Source organism: Engraulis encrasicolus, chromosome 18 (assembly GCF_034702125.1).
Source record: "Engraulis encrasicolus isolate BLACKSEA-1 chromosome 18, IST_EnEncr_1.0, whole genome shotgun sequence".
Lineage (NCBI taxonomy): Eukaryota > Metazoa > Chordata > Actinopteri > Clupeiformes > Engraulidae > Engraulis > Engraulis encrasicolus.
In genome coordinates, this window is record NC_085874.1 from 1,984,262 (window position 1) to 1,998,470 (window position 14,209).

At 41.6% G+C, this 14,209-nt stretch overlaps 1 protein-coding gene and 10 non-coding genes across 12 annotated transcripts in view; 1 reads left to right on the plus strand and 10 right to left on the minus strand.

Moving 5' to 3' along the window:
- Nucleotides 1–825: 825 nt before the first annotated feature.
- On the minus strand, nt 826–896 carry LOC134469560 (small nucleolar RNA SNORD50). Its single transcript, XR_010039027.1, has one exon. It is a non-coding gene; the product is annotated as a small nucleolar RNA SNORD50 (small nucleolar RNA).
- Nucleotides 897–1,075: 179 nt separating this feature from the next.
- LOC134469561 (small nucleolar RNA SNORD50) lies at nt 1,076–1,146 on the minus strand. Its single transcript, XR_010039028.1, has one exon. It is a non-coding gene; the product is annotated as a small nucleolar RNA SNORD50 (small nucleolar RNA).
- Nucleotides 1,147–1,334: 188 nt separating this feature from the next.
- On the minus strand, nt 1,335–1,405 carry LOC134469553 (small nucleolar RNA SNORD50). The gene has a single exon (XR_010039021.1). It is a non-coding gene; the product is annotated as a small nucleolar RNA SNORD50 (small nucleolar RNA).
- Nucleotides 1,406–1,585: 180 nt separating this feature from the next.
- LOC134469552 (small nucleolar RNA SNORD50) lies at nt 1,586–1,655 on the minus strand. Its single transcript, XR_010039020.1, has one exon. It is a non-coding gene; the product is annotated as a small nucleolar RNA SNORD50 (small nucleolar RNA).
- Nucleotides 1,656–1,915: 260 nt separating this feature from the next.
- On the minus strand, nt 1,916–1,986 carry LOC134469566 (small nucleolar RNA SNORD50). The gene has a single exon (XR_010039032.1). It is a non-coding gene; the product is annotated as a small nucleolar RNA SNORD50 (small nucleolar RNA).
- Nucleotides 1,987–2,717: 731 nt separating this feature from the next.
- On the minus strand, nt 2,718–2,788 carry LOC134469554 (small nucleolar RNA SNORD50). Its single transcript, XR_010039022.1, has one exon. It is a non-coding gene; the product is annotated as a small nucleolar RNA SNORD50 (small nucleolar RNA).
- Nucleotides 2,789–2,970: 182 nt separating this feature from the next.
- Nucleotides 2,971–3,040, minus strand: LOC134469555 (small nucleolar RNA SNORD50). The gene has a single exon (XR_010039023.1). It is a non-coding gene; the product is annotated as a small nucleolar RNA SNORD50 (small nucleolar RNA).
- Nucleotides 3,041–3,648: 608 nt separating this feature from the next.
- On the minus strand, nt 3,649–3,719 carry LOC134469562 (small nucleolar RNA SNORD50). The gene has a single exon (XR_010039029.1). It is a non-coding gene; the product is annotated as a small nucleolar RNA SNORD50 (small nucleolar RNA).
- Nucleotides 3,720–3,894: 175 nt separating this feature from the next.
- LOC134469556 (small nucleolar RNA SNORD50) lies at nt 3,895–3,964 on the minus strand. The gene has a single exon (XR_010039024.1). It is a non-coding gene; the product is annotated as a small nucleolar RNA SNORD50 (small nucleolar RNA).
- A 266-nt stretch (nt 3,965–4,230) lies between these two features.
- LOC134469567 (small nucleolar RNA SNORD50) lies at nt 4,231–4,301 on the minus strand. The gene has a single exon (XR_010039033.1). It is a non-coding gene; the product is annotated as a small nucleolar RNA SNORD50 (small nucleolar RNA).
- A 2,349-nt stretch (nt 4,302–6,650) lies between these two features.
- LOC134468865 (sorting nexin-14-like) overlaps nt 6,651–14,209 on the plus strand; it is a 35,777-nt gene continuing 28,218 nt past the window's right edge. For both annotated transcript variants that reach the window (XM_063222775.1, XM_063222776.1), the window contains exons 1-12: nt 6,651–6,866; nt 7,285–7,427; nt 7,559–7,679; nt 7,776–7,852; nt 8,077–8,155; nt 8,582–8,625; nt 8,705–8,792; nt 8,988–9,072; nt 9,829–9,988; nt 10,327–10,402; nt 11,849–11,893; nt 12,003–12,083. In XM_063222775.1, coding sequence (XP_063078845.1) covers nt 7,291–7,427; nt 7,559–7,679; nt 7,776–7,852; nt 8,077–8,155; nt 8,582–8,625; nt 8,705–8,792; nt 8,988–9,072; nt 9,829–9,988; nt 10,327–10,402; nt 11,849–11,893; nt 12,003–12,083 — 993 coding nt within the window. In that variant the 5' untranslated portion in view covers nt 6,651–6,866; nt 7,285–7,290. The remainder of the gene's footprint in view (nt 6,867–7,284; nt 7,428–7,558; nt 7,680–7,775; nt 7,853–8,076; nt 8,156–8,581; nt 8,626–8,704; nt 8,793–8,987; nt 9,073–9,828; nt 9,989–10,326; nt 10,403–11,848; nt 11,894–12,002; nt 12,084–14,209) is intronic.

Below are 14,209 nucleotides of genomic sequence, written 5' to 3' on the forward strand. Positions count from 1 at the left end.
TAAATCATCAGAAATGAAACCCCAATGAAAATGAATGGGGTTTTATTTCTGGCGAGTTAGAATCAAGCTGGTGAGTTAACACCAAAACGTAGCATGGAAATCTACGGGTATATTGAAGAGTGAAGTGTGGGACACCAGGTCAACAAACAAGAACAGCTGACGGCAAAGCATCAAGGATATCTGGGCTTCCATAACTCCCATGCACAGTTTCTGCCATTAACTTCAATGTTAAACGCATCATGGCCGTTATTAAGACAGAGAGAGTCCTAACCAAGTACTGAACATTGCATGTTATGTAGAAAGTACCAAATTTCAACTGATTTGATGTGAACTGAATTGTGATGAAGAAAATTGTGACTTTATTACAATATTCTTATGATGCGAATTCCCCAATTCATGGGTTTTTTGAGCTGGAAGGCCAAAATATGTAAAAAGAAAAAAAAATGAATGATTGGAATAGTTCAACAACTGGGCCATGAATCTACAATCCATGACAGTTTAACATTATTGATGGAATTATGGAAATAAATCAACTTTTTCATGCTATTCTAATAAAGTGGCCTGGAGCTGTATAGCCTTATGCAGGAAAAAATACGAGGCTAGTGCTTACTCATGGTGGTCCCCATGCCAACTCCATCCACCATGCAGTTTAAACTGGTTCTTCTTGCAGATCACCGACCAACATCACCACAGTTCTGGAAATTAAGTCATCCAGTGTCATGGACAAGGTTCCCCTGAACAATTCAAACCTGCAGAAAAAGTCAAACTTAATCCAATATAAACACCTATAAATGACCAAACTGAGAATATACACAACGAGGTTGCATTTCAGAAGTCAGATCCGTGAGGATTTCATTCACATGAAATCAGGTTCGGGATAAGATTCATCCTTAAAGCACAAGCTCTACTAAGTAACTATGGCCTCAAATACAACAACAAAAAAAGGTGAGTACTTACTCGTGAGGATCTGTGACTACATCTACACCATCGTGTCCAACTCCATCTAAAAAAAGGGCAAAATGTCAGAACTCTGATAACTTTTGGACCAGACTAAACCTGAGTCAGACTACTCTACATTTCAGAAGTCAGATCCGTGAGGATTTCATTCACATGAAATCAGGTTCGGGATAAGATTCATCCTTAAAGCATACATCATACTCAGTAACTATGGACTCAAACAGGCATAATATGAGCCTGGTACTTACTCATGTGGGTGGGTCTGTGACCAAATTCACGCCATCTTGTCCCACACCAACTAGAAAAAAACGAGCCACATTTCACAACTCTGAGATTATAAACTCTTGGACAACTCTTAATTTAAGACTGGCTACTGCATTTCAGAAGTCAGATCCGTGAGAATTTCATTCACATGAAATCAGGTTCGGGATAAGATTCATCCTTAAAGCACACATTATATTCAGTAACTATGGCCTCAAATAGCCACAATACGAGGCTGGTACTTACTCATGGTGGTCCACTGCCAAATCCACACCATCTTGTCCCACTCCAACTACAAAAAGGAAAAAAAAATTCAACACTTGAGGTTTCACAACTTTTGGACCAGACTAAACCCAAGGTAGGCAACATTTCAGAAGTCAGATCCGTGAGGATTTCATTCACATGAAATCAGGTTCGGGATATATTCATCCTTAAATCATACTCAATAACTATGGCCTTATCTAGGCAAAATATGAGGCTGGTACTTACTCATGGTGGTCCCCATGCCAAATCCATCCACCATGCAATGGTTCTTCTTGCAGATCACCGACCAACATCACCATCGTTCTGGAAATGAAGTCATCCAGTGTCATGGGCAAGGTTCCCCTGAACAATTCAAACCTGCAGAAAAAGCCAAACTTAATTCAATATAAACACCTATATATGACCAAACTGAGAATACACATAACGAGGTTGCATTTCAGAAGTCAGATCCGTGAGGATTTCATTCACATGAAATCAGGTTCGGGATAAGATACATCCTTAAAGCATACATTATACAGAGTACATCATACTCAGTAACTATGGACTCAAACAGGCATAATATGAGCCTGGTACATATGTTGCCTTCACCAGCTCGGGACCTCTCGAGACAGCTGACGACACTGCTCACATGACAATCGAGTTCTGGAGTTTGGCGCATGAACGCCACTGATCCCGGAACAATCGGGATTCATGCGTGTTTTGTTTTGGTTCTCTTTTCTTTTTTTCACCTCACCTTGAGCCTCCACACCCACGACATATAATTTTAGCTGAAGTAAGCTAAATTAAACAGCCAGAGACCAGCATTACTGACATATGTGCATCTGCAATTGAATGACATTGACTGATGTTGTTGATAGTGATTTCAAGATGATATTTTAGCATTTATGATACTGTTTACATGTCAGTTGCATGCATGGGCGCCATGTTGATGATGCGTGTGTCGTCACACAAAACACAAGCTCGGGAACTCGTTCTTTTATACTTCCGCCAGAGATCAACCTCGATAATTATCGATCTGACATTGCGTCACCAAATGTTCACTCCCACTTTCCCGAGGTTTTAGGTCGGCTTTCTGGGGATTCTCGATTTTTTGAACGAGCCAATACTCATGTGGGTGGGTCTGTGACCAAATTCACGCCATCTTGTCCCACACCAACTAGAAAAAAACGACCCACATTTCACAACTCTGAGATTATAAACTCTTGGACAACTCTTAACTTAAGACTGGCTACTGCATTTCAGAAGTCAGATCCGTGAGAATTTCATTCACATGAAATCAGGTTCGGGATAAGATTCATCCTTAAAGCACACATTATACTAAGGCGTCAAATAGCCACAATACGAGGCTGGTACTTACTCATGGTGGTCCACTGGCAAATCCACACCATCTTGTCCCACTTCAACTCCATCTAGAAAAAAAAGCAGGCCAAAATCAGCACTCTTGAAGTTTCACAACTTTTGGACCAGACTAAACCTGAGGTAGGCTACATTTCAGAAGTCAGATCCGTGAGGATTTCATTCACATGAAATCAGGTTCGGGATATATTCATCCTTAAAGCATACATTATACTCAGTAACTACAAGTTATTAGGGCCGGGTTCAAAAGATCAAATATCGATTCACGTTCGAAAAGGGCAATATCTATTTCACAACTTTGTGAAGATTATAGGTGCTATTTTATTAACCACATACTGTAGCTCTCTTCCACAGTTTCCCACGTAGTTCTCACATACCAAGGTATTTCATGTTTGTGTGGGCATCAAAGAGATATTTAGGTTTTTATAACCGGTATTGGAATTCTAGGCATAAATGGGTTAAAGTGACAGCCCAGCAATACAAAAGATCGAATCGGATCGTGGATTGAATTGGATCGTAAAAAAAAAAAAATGGATCGATTCCCAGCCCTAGTAACTATAGCCTTATGCAGGCAAAATATGAGGCTAGTGCTTACTCATGGTGGTCCCCATGCCAAATCCATCCACCATGCAGTTTCAACGGGTTCTTCTTGCAGATCACCGACCAACATCACCATCGTTCTGGAAATGAAGTCATCCAGTGTCATGGGCAAGGTTCCCCTGAACAATTCAAACCTGCAGAAAAAGCCAAACTTAATTCAATATAAACACCTATATATGACCAAACTGAGAATACACATAACGAGGTTGCATTTCAGAAGTCAGATCCGTGAGGATTTCATTCACATGAAATCAGGTTCGGGATAAGATTCATCCTTAAAGTACAAGCTCAAGTAACTATGGCCTCAAATACAACAGCAAAAAAAGGCGAGTACTTACTGGTGAGGATCTGTGACTACAGCTACACCACGGTGTCCAACACCATCTAAAAAAAGGGCAAAATATCAGAACTCTGATAACTTTTGGACCAGACTAAACCTGAGTCAGGCTACTCTACATTTCAGAAGTCAGATCCGTGAGGATTTCATTCACATGAAATCAGGTTCGGGATATATTCATCCTTAAAGCATACATTATACTCAGTAACTATGGCCTCAAACAGGCATAGTATGAGGCTAGTGCTTACTCATGGTGGTCGCCAAAATCCATCCACCATGCAGTTTAAACTGGTTCTTCTTGCAGATCACCGACCAACATCACAGTTCTGGAAATGAAGTAATCTAGTGTCAAGGGCAAGGTTCCCTTAAAAAAGCCAAACCTGCAGAAAAAAAAGGCACAGTTAATCCAATATGAACATCTATAAACTGAGAATGTATACACACAACGGCGTTGCATTTCAGAAGTCAGATCCGTGAGGATTTCATTCACTTAAAATCAGGTTCAGGATAAGATTCATCCTAAAGCAACCAAAAACTTTGGATTTCCTGCGATGCCTAGTCATGCAGGCCACCATGGGCCACGAGGGCAACCGAGGAGATTGATCAGGGTGCGAAATACGGGGGGGTCAGGGGGGGTCCGACCCTCCCGAATAACCCACGAACCCCCCTGAAAGCCTCAAAAGTGAAATTTGAGGGGGGTCTCAAATTATGTAAAAATAAAATAAAAATAAAATGTATTTTTTGTCACTAATGGTCTGTTAAATGTGTTTAAGCATGACTAACCAAATTAAATGGGTTTTCGAACACCCCTTCAATGGACTGTACCACCAGCGGACGTTGCGCATGCAGTTGAGTAGTCAAAATTCGATTCGGCAGCACGGGGATGCATGCAGGCTGTCAGTGGATGCAGCAGGGCTTTGATGCACTTTCAAATGATGTATTTGAGCTAAGGGAGCTATGTCAAGGTGAATGATTCCCGTGGTTTAAATATGATTTCAACTTTATAGCTCAGAACGTAAACAAACACCCAAGACAAGTGATGATCCCTTTCTCCCCCGAGGGGAAAAAATGATAACTAACAGAATTCCATCAATTCAACATGCAAGGAGTCTCAGTTAGCTCTAGTCAAAGAATGAGGCTGACTGCTCCAATCCAGAATAGCCTACACCAACATGTAGGCTATATCAGAAAATAAAGTATGGCTTATCATGTATTTCAAGCACAATTGGAATGATACCATTATACACCGAGAAGGCAAATGGATGGTGTGTGACTCCTCGAAGCAAGGACAGCTATGTCTAGCAAGGAGCCAATAGCTAGCAGCATGCCCACAACGAGGTAGGAAAATGGGATTCTTCCATATGTCCGCCGTGACAAATGTAGGATTAATTATTATTTTGACTTTGTTTGAAGCCATGTCATGTAGCAGTCCAGCCGTTTTTACCGTGGCTACTAGCATCACGGATCTGTCTGTGGCACTTTTCAATCTCAGGAAAAGCGCCACGGCGGTTGTATTCTTATCGTTTAGCCTAAAGCTTGATTGTGTAGGCGTCATTTGGTTCACTTTGCTGTTTAACATTTTCTTGATTGCATTTCCGTTGTCACTACATAGTAGCTTGGTAAGCCAGCTACATCTGTGTTTGAAAGGTGGGTCGTTGCTAGGTTTGTTATTATTCATCATTATGCATGAGTTGGTTGTGCTGCTGTGTTTGTTGCTAACTAGTGGAAACATTTCGGCGGAAGCAAGGCGTGTGTGAAAGGGAAACTTTGGCCGTGATGGAACTTGTTGTTGACAGTGCTGCGCGCCACATGCATGTGGAGTAGAAAGTTGGGTTCGCCGACTGGGCAGGGCAGCGCGCGGATTTTCGCAGGGTTCGCCAGATGTTACATTTCCAAACACGCTCAACAGGGTTCTAGATAGGATGAAATAGCGCAGAGATCTAGTCGGAGGATTTCTCCTCCACCCTCTTTGAGTCGCGGTGTCCACTCTCCTTATCACAGTTTCACTAGTTTTGAAGATATTGAGGAGCACTGGCGAACCGTGTGTGCATTTAATAATAAGGCATAATAATGCCCGAGTGCTCCGATTCCGAGAAGTGCAGTTTGAAACATTTTCCGTGCTCGCGCTATTGTACAGCTTCCACGTCCTAAAACCACCCATTATATGTCAACACCCACCTGGAGGGACTACATCTAAACCAGTCTAAACGAATCCCTATTTATTTCTATGGCCATAAATCTACAGAAACACCTGTCAAAATACCCATATTTAACTTACTCGCAGACGGCCATCCAAAACGGCCCCAATTTTTTTTTTAGGGAGGTCGTCATTATTTGATCCGCAAAAAGTCAGACCCCCCCGAAACGCGGTGGATAATTCGCACACTGAGATTGATGCAAGGCTGCATAAACAGCAATGCATTAAAGTCATTAAATACAATTCCAGATGCCGTTAATTCAACAAGCAATTGTATACAAGCTAGAATGTTTGTGTAATAGCATATGCAAGAAAATACCATTGGCTAACTACCTCAAAATATTTCCCACGTGGCTGCATACCGGCTCATCGAAATTAGAGCTAGGCGCGTGCATCTTGTCCATTAGACTGGAAACAAGTCGTCGCTGGAACATCATGTCTTGACATTGCAGATTATAGTTTATCTGACATTTAAGCTCCATCCAAATTATTTTCTTCTTCTGAAACGTCGAAGTTGTAGGATCTGTGCGTGCTTCCGTTGAGAGCTGATAGTGGAATCCAATCCAACGCGCTACAGTGTGACATTTTCTATAAGACGGGGCGGGACTTTTTATGCCAAAGCGTAGATCATGTGACATGACTCAGCCTGCACTTTCCCAGCCTATCCCCGTTTGGAATAGTGCTGTCGTAAACAAACTGTCTGGAATCAGCAGCGAGCATAGTTTTCATAGGCCAACCCTGTTTAACCATGAAAGTTTGTCATAACTTTCCTCTCGCTGTTCTAAACTGATCATTGGGAACTTTTAAAAATGTCATTTACATCGAAGTCAGAGGCGACGACTTTCTCCTGTATAATCATCTTTGCATAGAGAGGGTGGAGGCTGTGCAACTTTGGTAAGTAGCTTGCGCAAAACGGCCATTGGCAAAGTACGAGCAGTAGAAAGAATGTTTTGTTTTTCCCAATGGAAATCCAGTTGTATATGAGCCCATTGTGTCGAACATGTTTGCAACTCCAGCTGTCCCACTAACAGATTAATGCCTGGTCCTGGCCTGCCACCACGGAGCTGCCAAAGAGGGAAAGTGGCTTAACGTCGCTACTAGCTAATTTAGCTCCCTGTATTTCAAACAAGGATTTGCAAGTCTTTAGCTCTGCGTCAGTTTGTGAAGATGCACGACACAGGCAGTAGATCAGGCCCAATGAAACGTTTGTTGAGCATACGAAGCCTATGCATAGCCCGCCACGACGTAGTCAAATGTCCACGATGGGGTACCGTCATTTAAAATAACCTGTTGAATGTCTCTTCCGCAACAGGGCGAGATGGCTACTCTGAAAGAGTATGCGCAGAGTTTTCGACAGTGGCTGAGGATTGAGGTCTTCAGAGAGGCCGTGCGTCAGTACCCTGTCATATGTTTCCTTCTGATGTTCATGCTTCTGTCGACCATTATTCTGAATAGGTAAGAGCTTCAGCTGTTTTGAGTCACTCAAATGGACTGTATTTGAACTCAACTACCCATATGAAGCTATCATATTAGCCTATATGATGGTTCATTCATTTTACTGACTGTGATTTCTTTCTTCTTGGAAGGTACCTGCATATCCTGATGATATTCTGGTCTTTTCTGGCGGGAGTCATTACATTCTACTGCTCCATCAGTCCTGAGTACCTTCTGCCAAACATTCTATTCCACTTGAAACCAAAAGGCAAAGTAAGCACACATACAGATATACCAGCTATTGCACATTACACTATGGAACGACACAATGTTTCTGCAGTTTTATAGCCTGATTACATTTTATTTCAGCCGAGTGAACAGCAGGAACTATTTCCATCTGGCCATAGCTGCGCAGTTTGTGGGAAAAGGAAGTGCAATCGTCACAGGTAGGCTTATGGCTGCAGAAGTTGCAAAAAAAATGTGGCACTGACTAACCCAAATTAAATTACATTACACTTGGCTGACACTTTTATCCAAAGCGACTATTTCCAATTTCACTATGTATGTCTAATAATATGCCTAATTTCAGGAGAGGGCTTATTGTCCTCAACTGTACATTCTTGACCTGAATAATCCTGATTCTGCATTTCTTTTTTTCTTTGTCTGGAAGACCAACTCTTCTTCTGGAAAACTATCAGCCATGGCTGGACCTGAAAGTGTACTCAAAAGTAGACGCTTCCATATCTGAGGTACGAACATTGTTAATTATTCATGAATGAATGCTCATGATGTTAGAACACTACAACAAGTATCTAGTTAGTTACTTTACTAAGTACTACAGGTAGTGTATATGTAACGTTTTGGGCTTGACTTCTCAATTAGTACCTGAGTGTTAATTACTATTTGTATTAAGTAGTACGATTTAGCTAGCAGCACTGTTAATGCTGTAGAGTAGACCAAGAATGAAACCTGAAGATGGTCGAACACCACTAGATTATGGAGTTACTGTGTGAAGTACACAAAGTTATATGCCATTTTTTGAGTGACTCTCCGAACAGTCAGAGGTTGCAAAATGGATCATCTGCTGCACGCTCGAGCAGGAATGTTTGTAGACATGAAAACTCTATAGTGTTTGACAAATAAACTATGCTTTCCTTGATTTCATGTCATTACAGGTTTTGGAGCTTATTTTGGAGAATTTTGTGTATCCCTGGTACAGGTAATATTCAGCTCAAATACACTTAACAGTTGTCTCAGTGGGGCTTAGTTACCTCATCTATTGTCTTGTCTTTTTTCAGAGATATTACTGATGATGAAGCTTGTGTTGACGAGTTAAGGATGATGTTTCGATTTTTTGGGGCTGTGATTGTAAGGAGAGCTCAAAAGGTACCTACCCATTCACCCTCTGTTTTGGTGCTTTGCTTTTCAATGAAACTGATTGGCTGTTAAAATAACAGGTTCCTGTGTAGCAGCAGTCGTATACTGTCTTCGTTCAGAATCTTCCAAAAACCTGCTGTTGCTGTAATAAAGCAATGTAATGATGGTTTGCCCAACAACGATATGTGTATTCCTTCAATACAGGTGGACTTTCCCTCGCTTTTCACTGGCAAAATGGCAAAAGTAGCCATGAAGCATGTTGAAATCATGGCAAAAGCCTGGAACAAAGGTATATATTTAGTCACAAAACTGGTCGTAAATAACACGTTTTGTCATATGGGACAAGGTTACGTACAATCTTATTGTGTGTGCTTGTGTGTGGGGGGGTCATTGACATTTTTTACCAGCAGATGTCAGGGTGGTACAAGCACTGTATAAATGAAATATTTTTTTTGTTTTACTGGATTATTGAAGAAACATATTCATTGCTTGTGCGTAATTCTTATAAGAAGTGGTGAAGACACACTCACACTACTGCCTAATGATTCTCAGTTTTTAACTGGGTGCTGAATCCCACATAAACCATAAATGAATGAAGGGAACGAAGGACAGCACCAAAGAAAGTGGATCTAACAAGAAGCGTAATTTTTTTTCTTTTCCGGTATCCACTTTATGTCGGGTGAACGCCCCTTTAGGAGACCTTCGGTTAGGAGACCTTTGGAGTCCTGAGGTTTAGAATCAATGAAGTCCCCTTAGCGCTGTAGATGGCGGTAGCGCACGTCTTGCGCAAACACCTCAAAAAGAGAAGAAGAAGTAGGGGACAACGCCCCCTTAGGAGACCCAACTTGAGCACACGCTTTTGCATTGAGTGGGCGTGTTTTGCGATATCTTGGTTTGATTCAGTATTTTTGACAGCACTCTTCAGATTTCTTAGAACGTTTTAGGCAGAGCCCTTCTTCAGTGTGTAATGGTGATCGCCCTTACAGTTGTAGCTCTTATAATGTGTGTGTGTGTGTGTGTGTGTCCGTGTGTGTGTTTCAAACAGTATCCCAGAACCCTGAGCATCTGCAGCAGGCTGCCTTGGACGAGTACGGTCCAGATTTGCATATAGCGCTGCGAAGCCGCAAAGATGAGTTGATCTATCTCCGCAAACTGACAGACATGCTGTTCCCTTACATCGTCCCGCCCAAGGCCCCCGAGTGCAGGTACTCTTGTGCAAAACAATGTGTATGTAAAGTGCTCAAGCAAAATTGATTTATTCACCATTTTTTTATTCCAAAAAGATTGATTCCAAGTGCCTGAAATACAGTGTCTTGTAAAACAAAGCATATGCCTGAAATGTCTGGCAAAAAAATATGTGGTGTTCATTGCTGACAAATTATGTGAATTACAGTAGGAGCAAAATTATGAAAATGGAAAAGCTATAAACTACTTTACAGTGTATGCTTTGTGTCTATATCTCTCTACATATTGCTAAGCCATTTGTACTGGTTTTTAAACTGTACAGTGTAATATATTACGGAATATTTTTTTCCTTCTCTAGATCTCTTGCATATCTACTGAGAGAAGTGATGACTGGATCCGTTGTCCTCCCCACACTTGATTTCATGGCAGATCCTGTGAGTGTTCTAGAATTATAGTTATTATTACATTATTATTATTCATGTGTTAATTTGTAACCTTAATTAACATTTTGTCTAGAGGTCCATTCTGCCTCTTAACTGCCCAATTTAAATTGTTTTTAGATGCGTCCTAGCATCTCTATAAGAGGGTATGTCCGTCCGTCGGTCTGTCAGTTGGTCTGTCTCTCTGTCCGTATGAAACGCTTTCTTTCAATTGTCATTCCCTCCTGTGTCCACAAGGCGGTAGTGCATAGACGGACGTATCTTTGTCCGCCTGTCGGACTTGTTTTCCTGGTTTGGGAGTCAAACCTAATCTGACTCTGGCCAGATGAATGTTGTTCCGCCTTGCTCCACACTTGCATCTGGTTATTACCGTTGAAGATGTTTTCAAAGGGCATGGCTTTATCAAAAATTATTGCACGGGATTGGATAAATCACTTGCCAGTCATAGTCAATGAGTATGTGGTGGTTTCGACAACGCCGTTAGAATTGTAGAATCAATACTGATGCATGCCACAAGCCACCAATGTGAGCCACCATTGTTGTTTCAAATAGCAATCGTTTCTTCATTATGCTTAAAGGAGTATGCCACTATTTTGGGGCTTAATACAGTTCAAATAGTTGGCTGGGGTTCATAAAGGTGGTAAAGTGTCTTATTTTTCATGTTAAGCGTTGTCTTGCTTTAAGACAAGTTAAAAGAGGGAATATGTCGCTAAGCTAGTGAAAGTCAATGCATCCGTGTAGCATTGTAGCATGCTACATGGATACATTGACTTTCACTAGCTTAGCGACATATTCCCTCTTTTAACTTGTCTTAAAGCAAGGCAATGGCTTACATGAAAAATAAGACACTTTACCACTATTATAAACCCCAGCCAACAATTGTAACTGTATTAAGCCCCAAAATAGTGGCATACCCCTTTAACCTCTTTGACCACGCTTATGGGTGGATATGCGTGCGCATGCACATTTCATGCACAAATGCATAGCCATGCGTATTTAATGTCATTTTTGAGCATGGTAGAACACCTGACACAAGGTACACAGACTTGTACATACGGGCCAATCTTCCGGACTTCTTTTGTAGGTCGCCGTTGAGTCAAACAATGGTGGAAAATATTAATGAGAGTCCCGTTGGCTCTCAACATCTCAACATCTCGCCCAACATAATACCTACATTGGGCATAGCGTTCTTATATTTACTAAGTCATTCGCAGTTCGCACACGGTTGCATGCATAATTTAAGTCACACAGCAAGCATATCTCAGGCCCAAGTCTAACCTGCCAACATATACATATACTTTAAAAGTAATATAGCCCAAGTCTAACCTGTTAACTCTTCAATTCGACACAAGTTTCATAACATTGCATGCCTAGCATTGCTGTTGAATCTTTGTTGGGTTTGAATGCTGTCTCTCCTTTTTATACCATTTCCTCACATAGGATACATTGAATCATATGGTGCTCATCTATATCGATGACACTCCGGTAAGTCAAACATGCTTTTATTTCTACCGTTGGTCATTAGATAATTCAATACATGTTTACTCTGGCTATTGAGATGACACTTTAAAATTGTTTTTGATGACATCCACAGCCTGAGGAAGCCCTGGAACCCCCGTCGGCTTTTGTTCCATTTCTGCAGAAGTTTGCCACCCCTCGCAGCAAGAAGTCATCTGTAAGGCCCCTGAATAAAATGTTGCATTGCATGATATCAGTGGTTTATTTTGTAGTAGTAAATGTAGAGTAAATGTACATATACACTCTATGTATGAGACTTAAAGTGTATATCTCAGGTTAATTTTTATTCAAAATAATGGACTTCCTTTGATAGTTCTACCACTTGAACAATTATCCATCATTTTTTTCATGCAACAGGACATCAGAAAATGAAATATAATGAGGAAAAGTGTGTATTTTCAGTAACATGTTCAAAGAATTCTAATCTATTGTGTGACGTCAGGCGAGGCCATTCAGTAGCCCGCAGTAGCGGTAGCCCTGCATTCTGTACGGTGTGTGATTGAATTATGCCGTACGGGTATGAAATAAATATCATTGGCAATATTATATCATGACCGCTACAGGGTGCCATGTGACCGTGAGGCAGTAAAAACCAGTGTTCGAACTATGCCAAAAAAAAAAAAAAAAATGGGGGGAGAGGGTTACGATTGCGCTTGCCTCAAAGTGCGAGTCTCGAAAGCTTGAATTTGGAGAAGTAGGCCTACCATGTGATTTCAAATTTCAAGTAGGCCTACAATACAAATTACCAGACATTGTTAGTATCAACCTTTAGTAGGTCTATCACGCCATTTCAGCATCATGTCCAAGTGGGAAAGAATGTAAACAGCGACAAATAATAAATAAATAAAACCGTTTGGGTGAATCATTCGCTCCAAGCTTTTTAACGGCAAGGTGCAAAGCAGTCGGCTGCATTGTAAGAGTGCCAGAGATTACCAAATTCAAACGACTGCAAAGCAATCTGTCTGGGCACAGCGGAAAGCACCTGTGCGGTCCACGCGGCCGTCAGAAGAAAACGAATGAACCTCCCTTGCAATATGTCCGAGAACATCAGTACGCCGTATGTCAAAGGGCGCATTTGTCTACTTGTTTCAAGCACCACGTTTCATTGTCATTGCCGCGAGTTTCTGACAAACCACATAGTTGAGCTGCACAACGTGACACTATCATACACAACATGATGAAGCGCCCCCCTCACGTTTGACATCCTCGGGCCGAAGTCTCATAAGGGGGTAAAGACCGTGAACATAGTGACACACACTTCACAGTGGTGTTGGTGAAAACGAAACGAAGTTGCCTCCCACGGCCCAAACGCAAAATAATGCCAAAAATTGAATGCCCCCTCAGTTGTCCTGGCAAGGGCAACTGGCGCGTTATCACTGCTTCTTATTCAATGCAGCAGCACTTTCATTGTAGGCCTACTCGCGCTGCACTTGTCTCACAATGCAATCAGCTGTGTGCTCCGGGCCAAATAGTCAACTCTCCCACCTTGTGGACACAGAAGGGAACAATTTGAAGAACGCGTTTCAGACGGACGGACAGACATAGCCTACCCTTTTATAGAGATGCTGGGACGCATCTAAAAACATGGATCCAACGCGCGTAGTAGAAAAATAGAGACTGAAAAGACACAACCAAAAGGCTCTACTCGAAGGCTCCAGCCAACGCTGTTGAAAGATTGTTTGCCTCTCTCCCTGGCCATCTGAATGAGATGCTTTTATCAAACGTCATACCAAATCTACATTGGCCTATAGGCTAGTTTTGGTATTTATGTTTGATCTGGCGACTATTGTTTTACTGTCTTGCTTGAATCGCTCTGTTTGGATTACTTGAAGACTTTCCATGGATTATCCTGCATCGTCTCAGTGCCCCGAGTAACCTGGAACATAAGTAGGCTATATCAGAGGTGAGCTTAGTCACTTTTGGCCGCGAGAGACTTGGAAGGCGCTAGGCTACATTTGCGCCACACAACGTGGATTATTGAAACTGAAGACTTGATTTCTTCTATTGGATAATTTCGTTTGCTAGGCCTATAATTACGGACAGTGAAGTTTTTTTGTGACACTCGGACTTTTTTTTTCAAGGAATATAGGTTAACCGAAATAGTCCCGCCGCCGCGTGGGTTACCTATGCTATTGATTTGTGATACGCATGTGGGTGACCTTTATTGAAGTTGCATGTAATTCTATAGAACAGTCAAAGGAAATTGAAAATGTGATTTTTACAACAGCGACATGACTCGGGTGGTATAGGCCTACTTTAGCCTAGCCTACTGTTTTGCACCTT